Below are 26,933 nucleotides of genomic sequence, written 5' to 3'. Positions count from 1 at the left end.
GGAACGTGACGTTTATAGGCCCTGTCCGTCAAGTGGTTGACAGGGCAGATATGCCCTATACGTAGCCAACAGGGCAGATGTGCCCTACAAATGGCCAACATGGCAGATATGCCCTACAAGTAGCCAGCCAATGCAGATGATTGAAAACACAAACCCAGCCATCACGTTTTACAACAAATAACATTACAATATATAAAGTAAGTTACAATATATAAAGTAAGTTACAATATACAAAGTAAGTTACAATATATTAAAAAAATATGTGACACCAAACTCGCTGATGGATTAATGTTTTATTGTCAACATTCGCCTGTCACAGAAATGTTTGTTTTACATCGAGATTTTATCACAGAACTAATTCACATCATCTCTTACACCATGTGACAAAATATCTGCCGAATGTGGTTTACATTTCACAACTTATTTAATACTGTCAATGTTTTATATACATAAATGTACAGTATATTTACATGCGTGTAGTTTATTTACAAAATGGTTGCTTGTCCCTTCTTATCCCTGCCTGCCTCCCCACCCAACTAATACCTTTAACAACCTGAAACTAACATTATGGACCAAAGAGTCAGAGAGTGCTAGACCAATACATCGCATGATTTTTTCCTTGTGCTGTCTTCCTCCTTCATTCCTTTTGACAGCGACTCTAATTCTCGAACCCAGTTGATGCTTTCTACTTTAGCTTTTATTCGGCAATCCTCCACTGGTCTACTGTCATTGATACGAATGTTGTTGTGTGTGCGTGGGGGGGGGGGGGGGGAGGCATCAGTCAACAGCACTGATGATGGGGGTATGGGTGGCATTAGCAGCAATGCTGGTCACATGTGCATCAGGTCTTACAATCTGACTAGATCTCTGTATAATCTGACCAGTCGATGACCAGAGCTTGAAACATAGACTGACCACAGATATAAAAACCTGACCAGTCGATGACCAGAGCTTGAAACATAGACTGACCACAGATCTAAAAACCTGACCAGTTGATGACCAGAGCTTGAAACATAGACTGACCACAGATATAAAAACCTGACCAGTCGATGACCAGAGCTTGAAACATAGACTGACCACAAATCTAACAAAATCTGACCAGTCGATGACCAGAGCTTGAAACATAGACTGACCACAGATCTAAAAACCTGACCATTGTGCTCAAGTACTCTAAGAATTGTTCTAGCTTAGACCCCACGACTCCCATATTCTCTGGCTGTGATTTAAAGCACTCTAGCATCGTGAGTGATCCTGTTTGATTCCACGGGGTTATTTGGTCCAGGGAAAGTTACCTAACAGATGATCACGTGATGTCCTGCATGTTAGGGCTCAGATTAAGGTGTGCGGAGCCAAGGTGTGCTTCTCTAGGCACTGAGATACATTAACCTGATTCAGGGGTTCAGTGTGTCATGTCAGACCCCTGATGCTGAGGTTCAGAGCGCCGTAGATTAACTTATTCAGGAGTTCAGAGTGCCATATGAGATGAACCCTGATACGGGGGTTCAGAGCGCCATATAAGACGACCCCTGTGCGGGGGTTTAGACTCAGAGTGCCACATGTGACACCCCTGATACGGGGTTCAGAGTGCCGTAGATGAACTTGAGTCAGGGGTTCAGAGCGCCATATGAGATGAACCCTGATACGGGGTTCAGAGTGCCATATGTGACCCCATGTGGAACTTGAGCTCGTAAGATTGCTGGAACGTCTTGCCACAGATGGAGCACGTGCAGGGTCTATCTTTAGCGTGAGTACGTCGTACATGGCTATCGTGGGCAGCGTGAGAAGCGAAGGCCTTGCCACAGTGCTTGCACTGGAATAGAGAGTTAAGGTCAGGGTTAGGTTTAGGTTTAGGGTTAGGGTTACACGTTCACATTTACTGGAGATATTGTCTCATGCTACGTTGTATGAGGTATATGTATATGTGTTCTTGTTTTGTAACAAGTTGTGCTGTATATTAGTTGTTTGTTAAGGCCTAATGTTGCCTAATGTGACCTAATGTGACCTTATATGACCTAATATGACCTACCTTGAAAGGTTTCTCCCCAGAATGTTGCCTGATATGTGTTCTGAGGATGCTGGAGGCTGTGAAGGCTTTGTTGCAGTAGACACACTTGTACGGCCGTTCTCCGCTGTGGACCTGTGGGATACAGTACTTAAGGCATAACATCACCAACATGTGCCCGGCTAGCTCAGTCGGTAGAGCATGAGACTCTTAATCTCAGGGTCGTGGGTTCGAGCCCCACGTTGGGCGATTTATATTTTTATAATAGTTTTTTATACTATTTTTATCGTAAGGAGCCCGACAGAGCCTGAAAATATTTGACCTATCACGTGATAAAATGCATGTTAACCTACCCGCATGTGCTTGTTTAGACTGGAAGATTATTAACCTACCCGCATGTGCTTGTTTAGACTGGAAGATTGTCAACCTACCCGCATGTGCTTGTTTAGACTGGAAGATTATTAACCTACCCGCATGTGCTTGTTTAGACTGGAAGATTGTCAACCTACCCGCATGTGCTTGTTTAGACTGGAAGATTGTCAACCTACCCTCATGTGCTTGTTTAGACTGGAAGATTGGCTGAAACTTTTGGCACACACTAAACATTTGTGTGGCCGGTGTTTCTCGTGAACGTGTAGGATGTGAATCCTGAGACGGTCCCTCTTCTCGAAGGATCTGTGGAGTTTAGATGTTCTCTTAGTCAACAAAACTGGGATTTGGACAACTTTGGAGGTCTAGTCTAGAGGTGATGGTCTAGTCTACAAAATTGTGATTTCGAGGGGATAATAATTTATCTTCTTGATTGAAGATCCGAGATATTGCCAACACTATTGGATGTTATAAATTCGTGTGTTAGTGGTTTAGCAAATGTTGCAGGCTCTACATAGATGAGTTTCCATAAAGAATTCAAACAAGTCACGGTTGGTTTATCTTTCTTTTCTCTACAAGTTAACTCATTATTTTTTTTGTATATTTTGCACATTTAACACATGTGTTACACGCGTGTGTCATAAGTCTCATTTTGAAAACCTGACACAGTTCGAATTAATGACACACCTGACACACACAATTAACACTTGCAACTCACCTGCCATACCTTACATCTTATATACCTGACACACCTGACACACGTTACACACGCAACAGCTGACACCTGTAGAGCCAACACATCTAGAACTCCTGACACACCTTACACCCCTGACACACGTAACACACCTGACACACCTGACACATCCAACACACCTGACACACACAACACGTGTAGACTGACCTGGAACACAGGTGACACGGGTACTTCCTGTCCCCTTGGTCCACACAGCGTGTGTACTTGAGGTGCTTGTCTCTGTAGTACTTGTAAGCAAACACCTTGCCGCACCTCTCACAGCTAAACCCCTCACTGGCTGAACAGAGAGGTGCAGGGGTGGGGGGGGGGGCATTTGTTAGAGTCTTTCAAATGGTGGGGGGGGGCATTTGTTAGAGTCTTTCAAATGGTGGGGTGGGGACATCTGTTAGAGTCTTTCAAATGGTGGGGGGGGGGGCATTTGTTAGAGTCTTTCAAATGGTGGGGGGGGGCATTAGTTAGAGTCTTTCAAATGGTGTGGGGGGGGGGACATTTGTTAGAGTCTTTCAAATGGTGTGGGGGGGGGGGACATTTGTTAGAGTCTTTCAAATGGTGTGGGGTGGGGACATTTGTTAGAGTCTTTCAAATGGTGGGGTGGGGACATTTGTTAGAGTCTTTCAAATGGTGGGGTGGGGACATTTGTTAGAGTCTTTCAAATGGTGGGGTGGGGACATTTGTTAGAGTCTTTCAAATGGTGGGGTGGGGACATTTGTTAGTGTTTCAAATGGTGGGGTGGGGACATTTGTTAGAGTCTTTCAAATGGTGGGGTGGGGACATTTGTTAGAGTCTTTCAAATGGTGGGGTGGGGACATTTGTTAGAGTCTTTCAAATGGTGGTGTGGGGACATTTGTTAGTGTTTCAAATGGTGGGGTGGGGACATTTGTTAGAGTCTTTCAAATGGTGGGGTGGGGACATTTGTTAGAGTCTTTCAAATGGTGGGGTGGGGACATTTGTTAGAGTCTTTCAAATGGTGGGGTGGGGACATTTGTTAGAGTCTTTCAAATGGTGTGGGGTGGGGACATTTGTTAGAGTCTTTCAAATGGTGGGGTGGGGACATTTGTTAGAGTCTTTCAAATGGTGGGGTGGGGACATTTGTTAGTGTTTCAAATGGTGGGGTGGGGACATTTGTTAGAGTCATTCTAATGGTGGGGGGGGGGGCATGGGCGGCATTTGTTAGGTTTTTTTTTTTAAAAGGTGGGTGGGGGGGGGGCATTTGTTAGGGTGTTAGGGTCTTTCAGATGATGGGGGGGGGGACATTTTTAGGGTCTTTTAAATTTGTTGGGGGCATTTGTTAGTTTTTCTAATAGGGTGGCGGCATTTGTTAGTGCTTTAAAGGGGGACATTTGTATAAGAGATGGGACAATTGGTAAGATGTCAACGAAAGGGTGTTTTAAAGGTGTCAAAGTAAGGGAATTTATAGGAAGATGTCAAAAAGTGAGATATTTAATAAAGAAGACGTTTCTATATTTCGATGTAGGAATTTAAATTACATTATCAGGTAATGTCACCATATGTTGATACGTATGTACATATAAAAAGAAAGTAAAGAAACAAACCAATGGACTCACTGTCGGCTTCCTCCTGCGTCCCGCCGTCTGCCATCTCTTTCAGGGCCACCGGCACCCCCATAAACTGCAGGTAGCAGTCGCCGTACCAGACGAGAAGTTCGGTCCCCTGGGGGATGTCCTTGCAGGCCTCGTACCAAATCTCGCCCTCCACCTAGTTACAGATATAGAGTTAAACTTGGTAGCCGTCCAGTTAAATATAGAGTTGAATTATTGGTAGCCGTCCACTTAAATATAGAGTTAATCTATTGGTAGCCGTCCAGTTAAATATAGAGTTAATTTATTGGTAGCCGTCCAGTTAAATATAGAGTTAAACTATTGGTAGCCGGCCAGTTAAATATAGAGTTAATTTATTGGTAGCCGTCTAGTTAAATATAGAGTTAAATTATTGGTAGCCGTCCAGTTAACCACAAATATATCCACAAATATAGAGTTAAACTATTGGTAGCCGTCCAGTTAACCACAAATATATCCACAAATATAGAATTAAACTATTGGTAGCCGTCCAGTTAACCACAGATATATCCACAAATATAGAGTTAAACTATTGGTAGCCGTCCAGTTAACCACAAATATATCCACAAATATAGAGTTAAACTATTGGTAGCCGTCCAGTTAACCACAAATATATCCACAAATATAGAGTTAAACTATTGGTAGCCGTGCAGTTAACCACAACTACAGTGTTAAATTATAGTTGCCCTCTACTTTTAGATTATTATAGAGCCACTCAGTCCGCCTGAGCACTCAGTCATTACCAACAATCAGAGCAGAATTTCCTGAACCCCTCACCAACAGTTCTAATGATTTATTCTGCACAGTCAACCATACATGGACCTGACAAATCTGATGGTTTGAAACTTTAACCAACAAATTCGCTTGATGGATTTTACTCTTCCAAATTTTTAATGATCGGTTATTGTTTTATCTGTAGGGCCGAGTTGGGGGTGTGGGAGGGGGGGGGGTGGAGGGTCAGACAACCCCCTCTACCCTCTGCCTTAAGAACACCTGTGTACAGCTTTAAACCAAAACTCACCTGTATGGCTAACACCTCCAACCAAAGCCCACCTGTATGGCTAACACCTGTGTACAGCTCCAACCAAAACTCACCTGTATGGCTAACACCTTTGTACAACACAAACCAAAGCTCACCTGTATGGCTAACACCTGTGTACAACTCCAACCAAAACTCACCTGTATGGCTAACACCTGTGTACAGCTCCAACCAAAACTCACCTGTATGGCTAACACCTGTGTACAGCTCCAACCAAAACTCACCTGTATGGCTAACACCTATGTACAGCTCCAACCAAAACTCACCTGTGTACAGCTCCAACCAAAACTCCCCTGTGTACAGCTCCAACCAAAACTCACCTGTATGGCTAACACCTATGTACAGCTCCAACCAAAACTCACCTGTGTACAGCTCCAACCAAAACTCCCCTGTGTACAGCTCCAACCAAAACTCACCTGTATGGCTAACACCTATGTACAGCTCCAACCAAAACTCACCTGTATGGCTAACACCTGTGTACAGCTCCAACCAAAACTCACCTGTATGGCTAACACCTGTGTACAGCTCCAACCAAAACTCACCTGTATGGCTAACACCTGTGTACAGCTCCAACCAAAACTCACCTGTATGGCTAACACCTGTGTACAGCTCCAACCAAAACTCACCTGTATGGCTATGAGATTCTGCTCCTGAGCGTACCTAGCACAGTTCACGTAGGACATCCAGTTGCCAGCCGTACTTCTCCCGTCGATAAAATGGCTCAGTTTACCGTCTTGAAAGATCTAAATTAAGAAAAAGTTCGTTGAAGGTAATTAGGTTATTATCTTAGGTAATAATGGACAAGAAAGTACCCCTTGGCGTTTGTAAAGGCAGATAAAGTAGAGTGCAGGTATTTTTGTAACATCTACTTTGTATGGGAACGTATGCTCTACCATACGTTCATGCTACAGACCTAAGGCACCAAACTTGAGGCGCGACCTAGCAATCAATGCTCAGCTCACACAAATACAGTTCACGTCTCGAGCATACCTCCTTCGAAGCCACCCCCATAAACCACCCCCTCTCTTTCAGTAGATGTGAATACTAACGCATGTCAAAACACTGATTTGATTGAATTTTTTTTAGTTTCACGTGTAGCGCTGATCGAGCGTTGTTTTGGCCGTTCCAACAAGTGGCCTACCTCCCACATGATTTGTTTGGGCTGTTCCCACGAGTGACCTACCTCCCACATGCAGCTGTTGTCGTCACGTGACTTGGTCTCGCTGGTGTGGACGACCTTGCCCTTGAACGGCCCGTACCTGGTCCCGCGTGAGATGACCGTCTTGGTACAGAACACGCCCATGTGGACGGTCCCCGCAAAGCTGGTCTGGTAGATGGCGAGCCCTGGGGAAGGTCACGTGATAAGGTTGTAGAGGTCTGACGTGGTCATGTGATTAGATGATAGAGGTCTGACATGGTCACGTGATTAGATGGTAGAGTGCTGACATGGTCACGTGATTAGATGGTAGAGGTCTGACATGGTCATGTGATTAGATGGTAGAGTGCTGACATGGTCACGTGATTAGATGGTAGAGGTCTGACATGGTCATGTGATTAGATGGTAGAGTGCTGACATGGTCACGTGATTAGATGGTAGAGGTCTGATGTGGTTACGTGATTAGATGGTAGAGGTCTGACATGGTCATGTGATTAGATGGTAGAGTGCTGACATGGTCACGTGATTAGATGGTAGAGGTCTGACATGGTCATGTGATTAGATGGTAGAGGTCTGACATGGTCACGTGATTAGATGGTAGAGGTCTGATGTGGTTACGTGATTAGATGGTAGAGGTCTGACATGGTCATGTGATTAGATGGTAGAGGTCTGATGTGGTCACGTGATTAGATGGTAGAGGTCTGATGTGGTGTGTGAACAAGATCACGTGATTGCATGGTATAGTACGGACATGGTGTCTGGGGAAGGTCACGTGATTAGATGGTAGAGTGCTGATCACGTGATTACGTTATTTTAAAGGTTTTTATATATTTGTTTTACTTTTCAATTTTTAGCCATTTGCTCGAAATGAAGTTGACACCGCATGGGTTACAACTAAAACATTTGCGGTTAATGGCTGTAAAAGACAGTTATCTGCCCCTAATTTTTTCGACGCTCAGGTAAAAAAAAATCACTTAGGCGTGAAAAAGTTAATCAATTTATCGCTAGTATTTAAACTTGCTATCTCCCCTTTTATCATAGGTTTTAGTCATTTTACATTAGATTTCAATGAAATAGATTTCTTGCATTGTTATTGGAGACGAATGTATCTGGAAATTGTTCGAAAAATCAGCATTAGGAGTGGGTCAAAATTAAGTAACAAGATTCGACACACCCCACAAATGTCACAAGTTTAAAATTTTAAGAAGAGAAGTTTTTTAATGTTTGCAACCTTGTTTGTAGTCGTGTCGACAGTTTTACTATAAACCTTCAGTCAGTGTTAAAACTATATATTTTCTAAATAAATTCCAATTTTCTATTATAACAATGGACAATTTTCAGTGTTCTTTAAGTTCTTATGTCTAAATGTTTTAATATGAATAAAAATAAAATCATTGAACGATTTTTGCTGAAGTTGAAATTGGCGAACGAAATTTTTACACTCAAACGGAACTGCTTTATTCTAGACTTGATAGGTAGGTCAAGATCCGAAGACAATGCAATGTGGTACAATCTATGAAATAATTAGAAGTTTGGTTAATTAAAAAAAAAACCCACTAATTAAAGTTTTCTTTACGTTGCACACACCCGATGCGATTATTAGGTTGTCTGACGATTGGTTTTACTAAAAATAAATTTTAAATAATTTAAAACTTTCAAAACAAGAAACTTTTAGTTTTGCGCTACAAAAAATATATTATTGTTTAAAAATAGAATAATGGTTGGGTCCCTCACAACATATTAGAATTGGTAATCAGTTGCAAATAAATATTAATACTATCCAGTTTTGGCAGTAGTTCAGTACCGGTGTAACTATAATATAAGCGGCCAGGTAGTGTGTCAGTCGGTCTGACAGTCATCGCTATTAATTCTAGAAACATAGAAGTAAAAACCACATGCCGTGATTTTACTTGCATCGAAATGACTTATTATAAATATTGGAGAAAGGGGTTTATTTATACAACAACTTAAATTTTTGATTATCGACTCTTTTGCATACTTCAACAAAAGACGTGAAGAAAATATTAAATGCACGCATATTGCTAAAACATATTAAACGGATCAATATCAAAGAATATTTTCGCTTATATATCTAAAAAAAATGGTTTATTTTAATAATAGTAAGGTTGAAAAAAAACTGATTAATTTAATGTTTTGTTATTTTGCCAGGGGAGGTAATTTAAAAAGAAATTCAACCCACTCTAAATATTGCTTTTTGAGTTTTTAAAAATGTGAATGCAAATTGCGTGGATGTCCGTGAGAGTATTATTGTGTTGGAATACACGGCGTTTTTTTTTTATAAAGCCATTTGATAAAGCGTTTGCATTGTTTGTTCTGTGTTATGGTGTTGTGTTTGTGTTGTGTTTGTGTTTGTGCTTGCGTTGTGTTTGTGTTTGCGTTCGTGTTTGTATTTTCTTTTGTGTTTGTGTTTGGTTTTGTTCTGTTCCCAAGTTGTTACATTTTTTAAAGTTTCACCATGGCGGAGCACGGGTATGCAGCTAGTAGTTATAGTCAGTTTACTGTCACTACTCGGTAGCCATTTCGTTTTTACTGAGGTAAATTTATATTTTCTATACATAATATTAAGACCTACGCGGAGCATAGTTATATTTAAAGAAAATTACACTAAAGTTTACCAAGAATTAGGTATATGCCGGATGATCGTGTAAATGTAGTAGTTGTGGTGGCTTCGGCGTCAAGAGTTTCAAAGAGAGTCGAAATGACAACAGGTTTGAAAAGGCGAAGTGACAAAAAATGCATGTGTGTATGGAGGGTGGTAACCAACGGTTGGGGTGGCGTAGTAGTAGAATATTTGGTTAGAGATGTGGTGCCACAACCGCTGAGTCGACTCACCGTCCTGCAGGTCCAGTGTGGCACCGTCCAGTGCCGGCACGCCGTGTGTCCGGCTGTCGTGTGCCCGGCTGTCGTGTGTCCGGCTGTCGTGGCTGCTCTTGCTGTCCGTGTGCGGCGACCTGAGGCTGTTCTTTGCTGTCGGGTTGTGCTTGCTGTTGTGGCTGACGTCACTGCTGTTGCTGTGGCAGCTGCCGAGGCTGGTGTTGTGGCTGTCGGGGGAGGAACGGTTCTCACACAGGATCTTGTCAATACCTGGGGGGGGGGGGACACACAACACATGTGCATATATATATATAATTAAACAAAGACTTCATTAAACCCAAAAAAGTCTACATCAATATTTTAATGGGCAAGATGTACTTTGCAGAAATCTAGTTTTTGCCATGCCCCAGTTAATTGATGTTTTATCTGTGTATCTGTTTACTGCCTGTACCACCGTGTACCAAAGACTTCCGAAAGGTTTGCAACGTGGGTAAAGTGAACTTTACATTTCTAAAAATTAAAGCCGTTTGGGAACCATCGATTACGCTCATTTATATATTGTTGTATCGAATATAAGCCGCTGAAAAGCCGTTCAGAATTATTTTATCAATTCAAATATTTTCAAAAACAGCCCACAACTTCTCATTGAAGTAAACCATAATGGCCAGGGAAAGTAAAACAATAAAAGTCAGAACAATTATTCTCCTTGATAAAAATACACAATAGAGATCTATGGTGTATATCGTAGACTTTTGTTTATATTAAATAATATAACATCCCCAATCATCACTACACCCTGACTCTGCTAATCCAAATTAAAAATTAAAGTTGGCCCCTACTTGTTAAATTACTATTATATTACTAGCATTTATTTGTTTGACTATTTCTAGCCTTAATAAAACCGGAAGTAATTTTGTACTTATTTCACAATTTTGGTTGCAACAAAAATTTGGGACCATTTGGAACCAGTTTTTCAAGTCTATTATAAAACATGTGTTACATTTCTCCATTGGTAGCTTTAAAAGTCGCAGTGTGTTCTCCAATGAGGTTGTTCTATCTAAACAGTGCTTTAATATTGGAGAAGAGGTTGAGTGAGCTTGATGTGGAGACTCGTGTTGACGTCAGACATGCTGCCACGTCATCAGTCCACGCACGAGCCGCGTCGACCACGCATTGACCAATCCGATTAAAGCGAGGCGTTGATTAATTCCACCATCTTGAGCGCTCGAGTCGCCGACAAAGGCATTGACCCGGATAATCTGCTCGAGCGGTTGAGGTCATGTGACCAGAGTCACGTGCTGTTCCAGGCTTTACAGCATGCGCAGAAACGATGAATACAAAACATTGGCTATTTGGTTTGTCAGCTTGATTGATTTTAAATATCGATACGTTTCATTTCCATACCAATGGACGCGCGTCTTAACATTTTGACCTTCGCCTTAAAAATAACAACGGTAAGATGTTGGACATAAACCGAAATATGAGGGGTGATGTATGCTAACCCGTGGGTGGGGGTGCTAGACTTTGGATGGGGGGGAGGGGTCTAGCCCGCGTGAGCAGGGTCGTAGATTTGTGCCAGCCGTAGAGTGGGGACAAGTATTTGCTTTACCCCCGGGCTGAGTAGGACGCCCCGCGCCCGGGTCGTGATGGGGAATCTCTGATTTGAATCGTGAGTAACGCAGGCGTGCTGGGGTCTGATGATGACTTAAGTCACACGTCGAGCGGATGACTTCAGTCAGACGTCGAGCGGATGACTTAAGTCAGACGTCGAGCTGATGACTTCAGTCAGGTTTCATAGTGTCAGACAGGCTACGTTGTGTCGAATTCAGTCAACTCTATGCTTCAGTCAACTCTCTGCTTCAGTCAACTCTCTGCTTCAGTCAACTCTCTCCTTCAGTCAACTCTCTGCTTCAGTCAACTCTATGCTTCAATCAACTTTCTGCAGTCAACTCTCTCCTTCAGTCAACTCTATGCTTCAGTCAACTCTATGCTTCAGTCAACTTTCTGCAGTCAACTATCTCCTTCAGTCAACTCTATGCTTCAGTCAACTCTATGCTTCAGTCAACTTTCTGCAGTGAACTCTCTCCTTCAGTCAACTCTATGCTTCACTCAAGTTTCTACTTCAGTCAACTCTATGCAGTCAACTCTCTGCAGTCAAGTTGACTGAAAGAAAGTTGACATGGATGCTTGGCATGCACTGTTGACTAAGGGAACGGGGAACACGATAGCTGACTGCAGCAGAAAGTTGACCGAAGCTTGCATGTCAACTTTCCTAATCTGACTTCTTGCTGGTAGTGTTTTTGACTTCGCTAAATGGTTGTTTCACCTTGCTAAATAATTGTTTGACCTTGCTAAATGATTATTTAACCTTTTAAGAATTTACAATTTAAACTGAAATATTTTTTAGAGTATAATAATTTCAGACTGGATTTTAGACTGGAGTAATGTGTGGACCGCTGGGTACATTGAATGGTATCGCAGCTGGGTGCTCTGAGGACGGGTCTACAGCTGGGGACACGGTGCTCTGAGGACGGGTCTACAGCTGGGGACACGGTGCTCTAAGGACGGGTCTACAGCTGGGGACACGGTGCTCTAAGGACGGGTCTACAGCTGGGGACACGGTGCTCTAAGGACGGGTCTACAGCTGGGGACACGGTGCTCTGAGGACGGGTCTACAGCTGGGGTCACGGTGCTCTAAGGACGGGTCTACAGCTGGGGACACGGTGCTCTAAGGACGGGTCTACAGCTGGGGACACGGTGCTCTAAGGACGGGTCTACAGCTGGGGACACGGTGCTCTGAGGACGGGTCTACAGCTGGGGACACGGTGCTCTAAGGACGGGTCTACAGCTGGGGACACGGTGCTCTAAGGACGGGTCTACAGCTGGGGACACGGTGCTCTAAGGACGGGTCTACAGCTGGGGACACGGTGCTCTAAGGACGGGTCTACAGCTGGGGACACGGTGCTCTAAGGACGGGTCTACAGCTGGGGACACGGTGCTCTAAGGACGGGTCTACAGCTGGGGACACGGTGCTCTAAGGACGGGTCTACAGCTGGGGACACGGTGCTCTAAGGACGGGTCTACAGCTGGGGACACGGTGCTCTAAGGACGGGTCTACAGCTGGGGACACGGTGCTCTAAGGACGGGTCTACAGCTGGGGACACGGTACTCTAAGGACGGGTCTACAGCTGGGGACATGGTGCTCTAAGGACGGGTCTACAGCTGGGGACACGGTACTCTAAGGACGGGTCTACAGCTGGGGACACGGTGCTCTAAGGACATAATGTCTTCTTACAGCTGGCAATGCTCTAGAACTGAAGTGTAAGAATGGGAATTGGGGGGGGGGGGGGAGAATCGTGGACACAATTACGTAAGTCTGGATTACTGTAGCTAATACACATTTCTTATTGTACCGAAAATAATTTTTTATATGACGAAAAATTCTTACTAACAAATTTTTTTTTACTCTGACTGACAAAAACAAATTCTTACTGTGACTGACAAAAACAAATTCTTACTGTGACTGACAAAAAAATTCTTACTGTGAATGACAAAAACAAATACTTACTGTGACTGACAAAAACAAATTCTTACTGTGACTGACAATTTTTTTCACTCTGACTGACAAAAACAAATTCTTACTTTGACTGACAAAAAAAATCTTACTGTGACAAAAACAAATTCTTACTCTGACTGACAAAAACAAATTCTTACTCTGACTGACAAAAACAAATTCTTACTGTGACTGACAAAAACAAATTCTTACTGTGACTGACAATTGTTTTTACTCTGACTGACAAAAACAAATTCTTACTCTGACTGACAAAAAAATCTTACTCTGACTGACAAAAACAAATTCTTACTGTGACTGACAAAAACAAATTCTTACTGTGACTGACAAAAAAAAATTCTTACTGTGACTGACAATTTTTTTTACTATGACTGACAAAAACAAATTCTTACTGTGACTGACAAAAAAATTCTTACTGTGACTGACACAAAATTCTTACTGTGACTGACAAAAAAAAATTCTTACTGTGACTGATAAAAACAAATTCTTACTGTGACTGACAATTTTTTTTACTCTGACTGACAAAAACAAATTCTCACTGTGACTGACGAAAAAATTCTTACTGTGACTGACATTGCCGAAGCGAAGTCCGGAGAGGGCGTGGCCGTGGTACTTGTCCGTCGTCCGGCCCTTGGTGTAGCCGTACAGGACCATGTCAAGCTCCTCCTGGGTGAAGGTCAGGCCGTGTGACGTAGCAGGGGTCAGCGGTGCCGGGGTGGCCATGCGAGGCAGGGGGCAAGTGGCGGGGGGCGGGTGGCTGAGGGGCGGCAGGTGGTGGGGGTGGATGGCCTGGGGGTGGACGCCAGGGAACATCATCGCTGGCCCGAACTGGAAGTGGGGCTGCATGGGGAACCTGAATCTCTCCGGTGCTAGACTGGGGGGGGGGATTTTAAAACATGAGATTTTAAAATAAAAGAATAAAAATAAATAAAAGAAAGGAGTTACGTAATCAATAGGTGGGGGTGGAAACTTAAATGTGCGTGTTTAGGTCTGTGGCTCCGTCCTATACTAATATTATGATGCTAAAAATATAATTGTGTTCGTTGCTAACTGTGCAGTTGCTTGACTCCTACTTGTTCCAGAGGCTAATAGATAAAGGAGTTAGTTGCGGAAATTGTGGAACTAGATTGGTATTTGATGCAATGTCTAAATGATACATCCAGTGGCGTAGCGATGAAGGGGGGGGGGGGGCGGGGGATGCGGACCGCACCTGGTGACACCATTTAGAAGGGGGTGACATCAAGGCAAAAAATAGTACAATATATAGAGAAAAAATTATAATTCCATTTAATTAAGTGATTAATTCGAGTGTTAAAAAGTCTTTTAAGAGCAAAATTTGACAAATCCCGACAAGGGTGGAGGGTGGGGGTGCAAATCGAAAGTTTGAGGGAGGTGGTACAAATTGAAAATTGAAAGTTTGTCCCCGGGCGCCGGGAAGGGTCGCTACGCCTCTGGGGGATAACACCATTAAGTGCTAGATGAACGACGCGGCTTCAATGTTTACAACATTTCAGTTATACCAGTGACAAATGTCTAGATGTCTAAGATGTTGAGTAATCTAGGGGAGAAGTTAAGTAAGCTAAGGGAGGTGAAGTAACTAAATAGAAATGTACAGTATAAAAGTACGCAGATATTAGTACATTGATATCCATACAACTGTAATATCCAATAATAAAACTTATAATGTTTTTCAGCATTGTTTTTACTTTCTCGTATATACGAAGTATAGAGAAAGTATTGTAATCGTGCACAAAAATCACTTGAAATTTTAACAATTTTCACCGTATTACACCTCAGTCCTTCTTCACATCCTAAGTATAGAGGACTTATTTTAATCGGGCAAAAATTATCAATCCAGATTTATCAAAATTAAAAGTTTTTATGCGTAATCCAGTCTGAAAAACTGGGCTTTGCAATTCTGTCCGTATGTCTGTGTGTGTGTCTGTGTGTGAACACGATTACTTGAGTACCGTTACAGCTAGGTTGATGAAATTTAATATATGAGTATTTTATCAAAATCGTAGATCCGTATCAACTTTTGAGCGATTTCCGATAACCGGAAGTGGTACTTTTTCTACTTTGAATTTTTCAAAAGCCTATAACTTGAGTACTATTTCAGATAGATAAATGAAGTTTCACATGTGAGTAAAAGATCTAATTTTCTACCTTCTGTTAAATTTTGAGTAATTTCCGTTGACCGGAAGTAGTAATTTACGCTACTTCCGATTTCTCAAAAAACTAATGAAAATTTTTAAAGTACTAATAATATTGCGTACTAGTACTAGTATGCACTTTTTTTATTTGTCGTTCACTTGGTGTGCAATTCTTTTGTCTTCGAGATTTTATTCTATTTTTAAAACTTTAAGTATTTAAAATGGATAAAAAATCATGTCTATAGCCCGAGTTCCCATCCCCTGCTGTTTTATATAAGAATATTCGAGAAAGTTTAGGGGAGATCACTCCCGGTTTTTTTAAGTTTAAAAACATTGCAGTTCTGAAAAAGTATATGAACTTATTAAAATCGATACCAAATTGTTTTAGTTACGCATACCTATACGCTAAATATAAGCTAAAATTGAGTCTAAAAACTCCATTTCAAAATACAAGTGTGTAACATAAACTCTCTAAGTACGCAACAGTTTTTGTCGTTACGGGTACACAGTCCCCTGGTGAAGTGGTATACAGCCCCCCCCCCCCTCCCTGCATCAGACACTAACGGGATCTATATCCATTGATTCATTAACAAATGTGTCAACTCTTCCATCAATACCAACCAGCATGTAGTTTGTTGAACTGATATACACAGGGAATATATGAGATTTGGTGAGCCTAAATCACACACAGTAAACTATAAGGCTGCTATATTTTTTAAAAGTACTTCCTAGTTGTAGTAGATGAACTGGATCTTTGCAAGCTCCTGAGTAATTGCCGCCTTGTAATTGTGTAAGACGCCCCTGGATATGATGCCCCTGGGTGAGACCCCACACCCCCAACCCCCCCCCCCCCCCCCGGGCGATATTGCCCAGATGTAGTTCTGCTCTAGAACGCGACGGCCCTGGGTAAGACGCCCCTGGGCAGAGGCGTCGCGAGGCGGGGGTGACCATTTAAAGGCGGGGGGGGGGGGGGGGTTGACACCAAGACGAAAAATTGCAAGATATATACAATAAGTACGTTTTTTTTGTTAATTGGAGTTAAAAAGATTTTTAAGCTCATAATGATGATCCCTACAAGGGAGGGGAGGATGGTGACACCATGACGTCAAGATGCAGCTTATAGAAAAAACAATGCTTCACCTTGCTGTATTTACAATCTACTATAGATAAACATCTTAAGTATTAAATGTGTACACTTCAAAGATTATACCGGGGGAGGGGGTGTAACAAAAAAAATAGTGGGGGGGGGTGATACCTGGACTAGACAGGCCTAATACCAACTACACATCAGTGTGAGAAAAAATACTTAAGTTAGTTCTATCAAAAGTTTGAAATAAAAATACACCCAAACGGTTGCACTTCTATTTTAATAAGATAATTACCCAATCCTAATCAAGGCGTGACTTCCTGATCCACCCGTATGACACGCAGTCAACCGTGGCTAAAACATAATTAGTCATGTAAGTCTAGCGACTAGTAAAACCCCATCACAAGTTCAAGAGTTGCTATCCTCTGGCTGTATTGTAAGACATGTTTAGAAATGAGAGAAAACAGCTTTTACAAACACCCCCTTCACTGTTATGTTTTTTTTTTTACTTTCTAATCTGGTCACAATTTCAAACTATATAGGCCTACATCATTTTAAAAAATATTTCGAAACTTTTCTTTTTACATGGTAATTTTAATCAAATAACTTATTTACCAACAATTAGGCAGGCCATAAATTTAAAAACAATATATTTTTAAAATGTTGCCTTTTCTGTACCTTCACTGAAGTATAAATATCACCCAGAATTGATTTAAATATGGGATAGTTTTGAGATACAGTCAGAGTACAAACACGCCATTAAAAAATTAACATGTTAAATTCGTGTTAGCATTAAAGCTGCCATATTCCATATATGTTAGTTAAATACAACAGTCAGTGCCTCGCCAATGTTTACATGGAAAGCATTGGATGATGCCATTAAGGTAGACTAATTAACTCGCTAATAGACCCTCCTCCTGCTCTGGTAGCCAAAGCTACACCCTCGGGCCATTACCTCGGGCTACAGGGAGTGGAGTGGTCAAGTTGTTGACATAGTGACGCCACTTACTCCTGGTCAGCAGATAGACCTGTGACGTCACTTACTCATGGTCAGCAGATAAATCTGTGACGTAATCTGACGAGGTCGGATAAGCTGGCACTGGGCTACAGAAAACGTTTGGTGCCAACCCGAGACAACCAGCCAACCTGACATCCCTCATTGAGACAACCAACCAGTCTAAGACAACCTGACATCCCTTATTGAGACAACCAACCAGTCTAAGACAACCTGACATCCCTTATTGAGACAACCAACCAGTCTAAGACAACCTGACATCCCTTATTGAGACAACCAACCAGTCTAAGGCAACCTGACATCCCTTATTGAGACAACCAACCAGTCTAAGACAACCTGACATCCCTTATTGAGACAACCAACCAGTCTAAGGAACCTGACATCCCTTATTGAAACAACCAACCAGTCTAAGGCAACCTGACATCCCTTATTGAGACAACCAACCAGTCTAAGGCAACCTGACATCCCTTATTGAGACAACCAACCAGTCTAAGGCAACCTGACATCCCTTATTGAGACAACCAACCAGTCTAAGACAACCTGACATCCCTTATTGAGACAACCAACCAGTCTAAGACAACCTGACATCCCTTATTGAGACAACCAACCAGTCTAAGGCAACCTGACATCCCTTATTGAGACAACCAACCAGTCTAAGACAACCTGACATCCCTTATTGAGACAACCAACCAGTCTAAGGCAACCTGACATCCCTTATTGAGACAACCAACCAGTCTAAGGCAACCTGACATCCCTTATTGAGACAACCAACCAGTCTAAGGCAACCTGACATCCCTTATTGAGACAACCAACCAGTCTAAGACAACCTGACATCCCTTATTGAGACAACCAACCAGTCTAAGGCAACCTGACATCCCTTATTGAGACAACCAACCAGTCTAAGGCAACCTGACATCCCTTATTGAGACAACCAACCAGTCTAAGACAACCTGACATCCCTTATTGAGACAACCAACCAGTCTAAGGCAACCTGACATCCCTTATTGAGACAACCAACCAGTCTAAGGCAACCTGACATCCCTTATTGAGACAACCAACCAGTCTAAGACAACCAACCAGTCTAAGACAACCAACCAGTCTAAGACAACCAACCAGTCTAAGGCAACCTGACATCCCTTATTGAGACAACCAACCAGTCTAAGGCAACCTGACATCCCTTATTGGGACACAACCAGTCTAAGGCAACCTGACATCCCTTATTGAGACAACCAACCAGTCTAAGGCAACCTGACATCCCTTATTGGGACACAACCAGTCTAAGGCAACCTGACATCCCTTATTGAGACAACCAACCAGTCTAAGACAACCTGACATCCCTTATTGAGACAACCAACCAGTCTAAGACAACCAACCAGTCTAAAACAATCAGCCTTGACCCCTCCTAATATCAGGATTAAGATGACTAGATAAACTAATTGTTTATCTCGCGTTAATCCCTAATTATGTATTACCTTAGCGTATATATGTTAGCGTATAGCAATTAATTTTATTTACCGTTTAGCTTATTAGTGAGCTTGAGTAAATATTTTAGCACTTTATTTTAATTAAACTTTACTAATTACACGCTTTGCGTTAAGTTGAGGAATATCAGATACTGTTATTTTTAGCTTCGGTGATGTCTTATTTAAATCTTTAAATTTTATATGATCATGTATTTATATTTATATGATCATTCATTTATATTGATATGATATTTCGTTTATATTGATATGATCATTCGTTTATATTTATATGATCATTCCATTCATTTATATTTATATGATCCTTTATTTATACAATCATCCGTATGGGTGTGTGTGGGGGGGTGGGGGGGGGGGTGGGGGTGGAATGAGAGTCATATATGCCACACTAAGTATAAGGGGGTGGGGTGAGGCATGTGGTGCGGGAATTATGAAATTACTTTTGTAATCTGAATGAACATATACAGTTCAGTTGTTATCATGATCATCACGCCACCAACTAGCGAGTAATTAAAGAATACCACTTGACGTTAATTAACGTTTGCGACTAAATAATTAAGTTAATTAAGCTCCCTGTGGTCAAAGTGAGGCTGGAGTTTAAGTCCTCTCAACACCCGACTTTGTATGTGAAGTGGTGGATCATTGGTGGATCATAGGTCGGATATTGGTGGATCGAAGGTCAGATATTGGTGGATCGTTCAGTGGATCCTTTAGTGGATTTGGATGGATCGTTAAGTGGGACGTCTATTGCATTGATAAATCGATCCGCGAATATTTTATGGGAAAACCGTTCAGTGGATATTTAACCGAAGGATTGGGGAACGGGGTTTACTCTAGACAAAAATAACAGTCATGTAAACACTGCTCTAAAGTCATGTTGACTTCAGTCGGATGCGACAACACTGCTAAAAACGTGACTTAAGTCAGGTTAGACAGAAATATAATGCGAGACAAAATAAACAAATCCCGGAGTAAATCGATCATTTCACCAAACTATGCGTAACGCGATAATTATTTCACCTAGGGGATGTGCGTTTATTTTAACATACAGAACTACCGTTAATCCGTTAATCTCAATAACAATTGAATCAGTTTACCTAAAACACAGTCGTTAATTAGTAAGATAATGAGACACACGTTAATCCGTAAGACCACAGGACACACTAATTTGTTAATTAGTCGGCGACGTTTATTCACATGACGTCATATTCCACAGATCCATTAGTCCACATCTCCGTGACTTTAGCTATCCATTGATTTATGGACGCCTATCCACTGATTAATTTCACGATGTAAATGTTACGTGTAACTCAATAGAAAAAGATTATCTTAACCTTATATTGAAATCACAGCATGGGTGGTGAAAACTTTGATAAAAATGGTCACATCTTATGCAAGTTCCAAATGCTCGAACACATTAACACATGTAGGCCACACAGATAGTAGGAATAGATACATGTAACCCAATGTTTATAGATGGACCTCCCTCGACCTATCTGTTATATATTTAAATGCAACCAGCGGTCTGATATTTTATATCATAAGCACAATCGACTTCTTCACAATAGCACTGTCAAACAATAATCTTATAGATCCAACTCTAGTTACTTATACAATTATGACAATCTGGAGTAGTCCATGTGATCGAAGTTGATGGTCGTGAACTCAATTTATATCGATAACAATATCTTACAGTAATCGATGAGAGATGGATTTTAGAAATAAAACATGTACATACAAAAATGTAGTTACAGAATCCATAAAACTAGATATGTATCATGAGTGATACAATCCGGTATACCAAGAGACGTACCTGGCCATGTTATGAGCGAAATGGTGAGCATAGAACGGGAACACGGGGGGTGTAGGTCGAACCTCCATGTCGAGGGCACAATCAAATGCCAACTAAAAAACGATTCTGGAATTTTAGGGGCCAATTTATGTCAAGTCCCCAAAAAACCTGTGTCAACAAGGGTGTTATGGCCTCCTAACATTTCCACCAATCGCAGCACAGGAGGGCCCTCACGTGGGCTGGGCCAAACGGCTCAGGATGACAGGGCCATCGTCTCGACCAATCAGCGGAGCCAGACGTATCTTTAATGGGCTCGCGATCCTCTCGTGCATGCGCGGGCCCTATCCCGACCCCCGGGCCTTTCAACGCTTATTGGATTAGCGGGCGGGCTGCAGGAAATTAGGGGCGGTGCCCTGCCGGCTACAGTCCGGCATCTCAGCCGGTCTCGGCCGTACGACGCGGGCCTCCGTCAAGCGTTCTACAGTCTATTCTCACTCCGTCCGGCTTGTTTTGATTGGCTTCTGTTTCAATTGAAGCCGCTTTCCACCTAAGACTCTTAACACGACGGTGCCAAGTTTAAACGCGGGCCGGGCGGCCATTGAATCGGGCCGGTCTAGAGATTAGGTTTACGTTTCCTGTGGCCGCTGTTTACACGGGATTTCTTTGTCTACACCTGAGTGTGATGCTGCCACTAGCCCCGCCACCCCATCCCAGCGCGCCCTCCACCCCAGCCCGTGGTCTAGGGGTGTTTGTACGAGTACAGTTTCGACGCTTAGCAGTTTAGCGTTAAAAGATAACACCCGGCCTGTTGATGCAAGGTGCCTGGAAGTGGGGGAGTTATGTCATTGTTGTTTTGGTGGTCTCAATAATAGTTAACTGACATCACAACATCAGTTAACTGACATCACAACATCAGTTAACTGACATCACAACATCAGTTAACTGACATCACAACATCAGTTAAATGACATCACAACATCAGTAAAATGACATCACAACATCAGCTGACATCACAACATCCGTTAACTGACATCACAACATCAGTTGACATCACAACATCAGGTAGCTGACATCATAACATCCGTTAACTGACATCACAACATCAGTTAAGTGACATCACAACATCAGTTGACTGACATCACAACATCCATTTACTGACTACCCCACTATCAGACCCATGCCAGTCCTTTAGACGACACACATCATCTACACACATCATTCTCACACACCAGACAAAAATCGACACACATTAGTGACACATATCAGTTTACTGTGACATTTCATTATAAAACTCAAACCACAAACAAATTATCTAAATTAAGCTAAACATATATTACTTGTTTTACGATTATGCAACTGAAACTCTAATTATTACATTACATGGGGATTTAGTCAATTTAAATACAATAAGCACTAGCAAATCTAATGAGAAAAACAAATTAGCCCACATTTTCAGATTTTGATTATGACTTTGTCAAAAAATCACAAGTTATCTTCTGTGTTAGGAGTATATATTTTCAAAGTTTTCTGATTGACTGTAATTTCTTTTATTCATTCTCTAGCGTATATCAGTCTCTTAAAAGCTTGATTGTTATTTTTTTTTAAACTGACCTGCTTTTTAATAATGGTAAAATATCCAAAGACTTAGACGTCAAAATCTTGATCTTAAAGTTTGTGTCGGTAGCTTGCTGTGATGGGGGGGGGGGGGGGGAAGATATCTCTCTTTAATATTTGCCACACACACACACTCATCCTCTAACCACCAACACACTGCATGAATCACAACCCTTAGCCAACAATTTAACTTCATAAATAGGGACACGACAACCCATAAACAGCAACAAAACCCATAAATCACAACACAACAACCCATAAACAGCAACCAACCCATTAATCACTAACTGCCATAATCCATAAACAGCAAACCAACCTATAAATCACAACACAGCAACCGATAAACGACAACCCAACCCAACCCAAAAAATAGCAACCCCACGTTGTATAGCTTCCCTGATCTATATTTTGTATTATAAAACGAGAACTGTTGAAGTGTTGAGGGGAGCCACTGGTGGATGAAACGGGATGGAGGCATAAGATTATTCATAGTTTTACAAGAGATAAAACTGATGTTTTTCTCCTTTTTGTTTGTTTGTATATTTCATCTCTCCCCGTCTACCACCCTATCCCTACCTGACCCTCTCTGTCTATATATACCTCTCCCCCTCTCTTTCGTTCTCTACTCTACTCTCCTCTCCCTCCCCTCATCCCCTTCTCCCCTCCCTCCAGGATTGATCCAAGTAATTTCATTGCGCGTCTAAACACGACCTCTTCCCGCCTGTGAACAGCGCCCCCGTGTAACTGGAGGGGGTGTTTAGAGAGTTGCGCCCCTTGAGCCGTCGTTCCGTGTTCAATTAATGCAGAAATGGGATCAATTAGGAATCTTGGAGCATCTCCAGGCGGGTACCACGAGAAAGGTTGGAGCACTCGACAGCGGCTGTGACAGGACTCGCCTCTACTTTATCATGCCAGGCTGGAACTTTTTTCTTCAAGACGGGTCCTTATTTCTTGCGGGGAGCCGGAGAAGCAGCTAGAGAAAAAAACATGAGAGCCCATATAAAGGGACCAGTTACTTGGTTCTGCGGGATTGGATTGGGGGTGGGGAGGGGGAGGCAGTGGCAATAGAAATTAAGTTGGAGTGTGTATTATGAACTGATTAATGAACTTCGGGGGAAATGCAAACGGAGGTTACTTCCCTTCTTTAATTCTGCTGTAGTTTCTTTTTTGAGTCCCTATGGTGGGTATTCGCTGCCCCTTACACCACACTACTGCCAACACTACTGCCCACACTACTGCCCACACTACTTCCCATTACACCACACTACTGCCCATTACACCACACTACTGCCCCTTACACCACACTACTTCCCACACTACTGCCCATTACACCACACTACTGCCCACACTACTGCCCATTACACCACACTACTGCCCACACTACTGCCCATTACACCACACTACTGCCCATTACACCACACTACTGCCCACACTACTGCCCATTACACCACACTACTGCCCATTACACCACACTACTGCCCACACTACTGCCCATTACACCACACTACTGCCCATTACACCACACTACTGCCCTCACTACTGCCCACACTACTGCCCATTACACCACACTACTTCCCACACTACTGCCCATTACACCACACTACTGCCCATTACACCACACTACTGCCCATTACACCACACTACTGCCCACACTACTGCCCATTACACCACACTACTGCCCATTACACCACACTACTGCCCACACTACTGCCCATTACACCACACTACTGCCCACACTACTGCCCATTACACCACACTACTGCCCATTACACCACACTACTGCCCACACTACTGCCCATTACACCACACTACTGCCCATTACACCACACTACTGCCCACACTATTGCCCATTACACCACACTACTGCCCATTACACCACACTACTGCCCACACTACTGCCCACACTACTGCCCACACTACTGCCCACACTACTGCCCACACTACTGCCCATTACACCACACTACTGCCCATTACACCACACTACTGCCCATTACACCACACTACTGCCCATTACACCACACTACTGCCCACACTACTGCCCATTACACCACACTACTGCCCATTACACCACACTACTGCCCCTTACACCACACTACTGCCCACACTACTGCCCCTTACACCATGCTACTGCCCACACTACAAATTACACTACATTTTATTTCCTCTAACCACCACTCTTACACTCACTCTACTGTCTCATTATAGCCTTGTGAAAGTTTGCTATAAACCTTTTATCTACAAGTTTATAAAATACCCAACTAGATGCATGCAGCACACAGTTGAAAATATAAGTTTTTGTTGTTTCTAATTTAAATGAACGCGTCGAGTTGGATATGGAGACAATTTGCTAGTGTCTCACGGCAATAGGTAGATTTACTAACTTCTGTCTGGTTTCTGGAACCTTCTAGTTGTGTCCCATCTCCCTCCCCTACAAAACTCAGTCATGCTTGACATTTTGTTCAGTACTTAAGAAAAATAACACAACAGATAGCAGTACTTGCTGACAAAGTACTTTAGTAAGCCACCACGGCAATACTTGTTGCTAGACACTATAACATGAGCTATGGGTGAATCTCTCAAGAGGGCGGGGTTAAAAACATGTCTAGTCCAGGGGCGACCACTCGAGGTGACAACACCCTATCAGTCTGGTCAGGAGATGCGACCCGTACCTGGCCAGGTAGAGGACTGCTAGTCTGTTGGGTCTGGTCGTCACAGGTAGACAAAACACCTGGATTTGTTGTCTCAGGCTGAGATGCTACAACAAGCTGGTGACATGAGGGGGGGGGATGTTGTGGTTGATTACCAGTCAATTAAGTAAGTTCTCGTGACCCCTGGCCAGTGGTGACCTCTTGGTGACGTCATCAGGAACTTCAGGTTTAGGGGGTAATTTAATTTAAAATAATTAAAATAAAACTAAGAAGGCATTAGACCCTAACATTGGACTGATACTAGTGTGTTAAATTAAACGAGTTTTTTCCTCTGTCCCTCAATTAATGTATTCCTCCATGCTAATCCCTCGACCACTTTCCCTCCACCCTCAATTTTTGGTCTAACTGTTATCCTCTACCATCCCACTCCCCTATCCATCCACTATCCCTCTATTCGCTCGCTTATCTTCTATCCCTTATCCTCAACCACTCCACTCCCTATACGTCCACTCTATCCCTTTTCCTATATCCTTATCCTCTGTCAATCCACCCACATATCCATTCACTCGTCTTTTTCACAGTATCCCTACACAATTCTCCTTCCTCTATCCTCTATCCCTCCACCATTCTCCCTCCTCTATCCTCTATCCCTCCACAATCCCCTCCTCTATCCCTCGACACCCCTATCCCCTACATTATCCCACCATTCAATCCCTTCTCCTCTTCCTCCCCCTCTCCCTACCCCCAGAAACCCAGTGCTCCCTCTCTCCACTCAACCCCCAATCAATGTTTCATTAAGAAACGCGGCCCCTCCAATATGATAAAAAACTGGCCAGCCCCCGCGCCAAAGTGGCCCCACACCTCTACAAAATCTCCACGACCAATACTCCAGAATTTCAAGAGATTTCCCGCGCTTTTGTCTGGCAGCAAAAACTCCCGTCTGCCGTCTTGCAGTGAGCTACACTAGTAAACACTTCCACTTGCGTTAACCTTTTAACCAACTCGAGTTTTTTATGACTCACGGTTTCCCCTGCTTCCTCTGCCCGCCACTAGAGGAGCTGTTTAATTAACGAAATGAAGCGAATGTCTAAGACACCGGCCAATGTTTGCTTCTTATACAGCTTCCTCCAAGACTTGACCATTTTGTTAATGTTATTTGTAATTCATAAATGAGAAGATGTTTATTCTTGTGAATGACAACGCGTCATAAACGAGAAATGTTAAGTCATAACTGAGAAATGTCAGAATATGACACAGCAATGACACCACATATCATAATTGACATAAAGGCGTTATTAAAGACAGCAAATAACCCTAAGCTGTCCCGCCCTGCTGTCCCCTGCTCCCCCATGTTGCCCCATCCTGCTGTCCCCGCTCCCCCATGTTGCCCCATCCTACTGTCCCCCTCCCCCACCCGTGTTGTCCCATCCTGCTGTCCCCCTCCCCCACCCGTGCTGTCCCATCCTGCTGTCCCCCTCCCCCACCCGTGCTGTCCCATCCTACTGTCCCCCTCCCCCACCCGTGTTGTCCCATCCTGCTGTCCCCTGCTCCCCCATGTTGCCCCATCCTACTGTCCCCCTCCCCCACCCGTGTTGTCCCATCCTACTGTCCCCCGCTCCCCCATGTTGCCCCATCCTACTGTCCCCCTCCCCCACCCGTGTTGTCCCATCCTGCTGTCCCCTGCTCCCCCATGTTGCCCCATCCTACTGTCCCCCTCCCCCACCCGTGTTGTCCCATCCTGCTGTCCCCCTCCCCCACCCGTGCTGTCCCATCCTACTGTCCCCCGCTCCCCCATGTTGCCCCATCCTACTGTCCCCCTCCCCCATGTTGTCCCATCCTA

General features: G+C 43.1%; 1 protein-coding gene and 1 non-coding gene across 2 annotated transcripts; one reads left to right on the top strand and one right to left on the bottom strand.

The window, feature by feature from the left end:
- Positions 1-1,648: 1,648 nt before the first annotated feature.
- Positions 1,649-14,119, bottom strand: LOC131948039 (PR domain zinc finger protein 14). Its single transcript, XM_059309506.1, has 9 exons — positions 13,867-14,119; positions 9,751-10,002; positions 6,925-7,085; positions 6,368-6,484; positions 4,691-4,841; positions 3,273-3,402; positions 2,551-2,677; positions 2,027-2,137; positions 1,649-1,810 (listed from the first exon to the last, which is right to left on the bottom strand). Exons 1-9 carry the CDS (start codon positions 14,117-14,119, stop codon positions 1,649-1,651), a joined length of 1,464 nt encoding a protein of 487 aa, XP_059165489.1.
- On the top strand, positions 2,179-2,251 carry Trnak-cuu (transfer RNA lysine (anticodon CUU)). Its single transcript has one exon. It is a non-coding gene; the product is annotated as a tRNA-Lys (tRNA).
- Positions 14,120-26,933: the final 12,814 nt, after the last annotated feature.

This window comes from Physella acuta, unplaced genomic scaffold (assembly GCF_028476545.2).
Source record: "Physella acuta isolate Inbredline_101_S28 unplaced genomic scaffold, ASM2847654v3 ptg000622l, whole genome shotgun sequence".
Classification (NCBI taxonomy): domain Eukaryota; kingdom Metazoa; phylum Mollusca; class Gastropoda; family Physidae; genus Physella; species Physella acuta.
This window is presented reverse-complemented; position numbering and strand designations above follow the sequence as displayed.

What these genes read in the sequence shown, in the direction of transcription:
- LOC131948039 (XM_059309506.1), bottom strand. Translation starts at nt 14,119, where the DNA reads ATGATGTTCCCTGGCGTCCACCCCCAGGCCATCCACCCCCACCACCTG. An exon ending in ACAACAGCTGCATGTGGGAG is followed by an intron (nt 6,485 to 6,924) that starts GTAGGTCACTCG and finishes TTCTTAATTTAG; the next exon opens with ATCTTTCAAGACGGTAAACT. An exon ending in GTCTAAACAAGCACATGAGG is followed by an intron (nt 2,138 to 2,550) that starts GTAGGTTGACAA and finishes TGTATCCCACAG; the next exon opens with GTCCACAGCGGAGAACGGCC.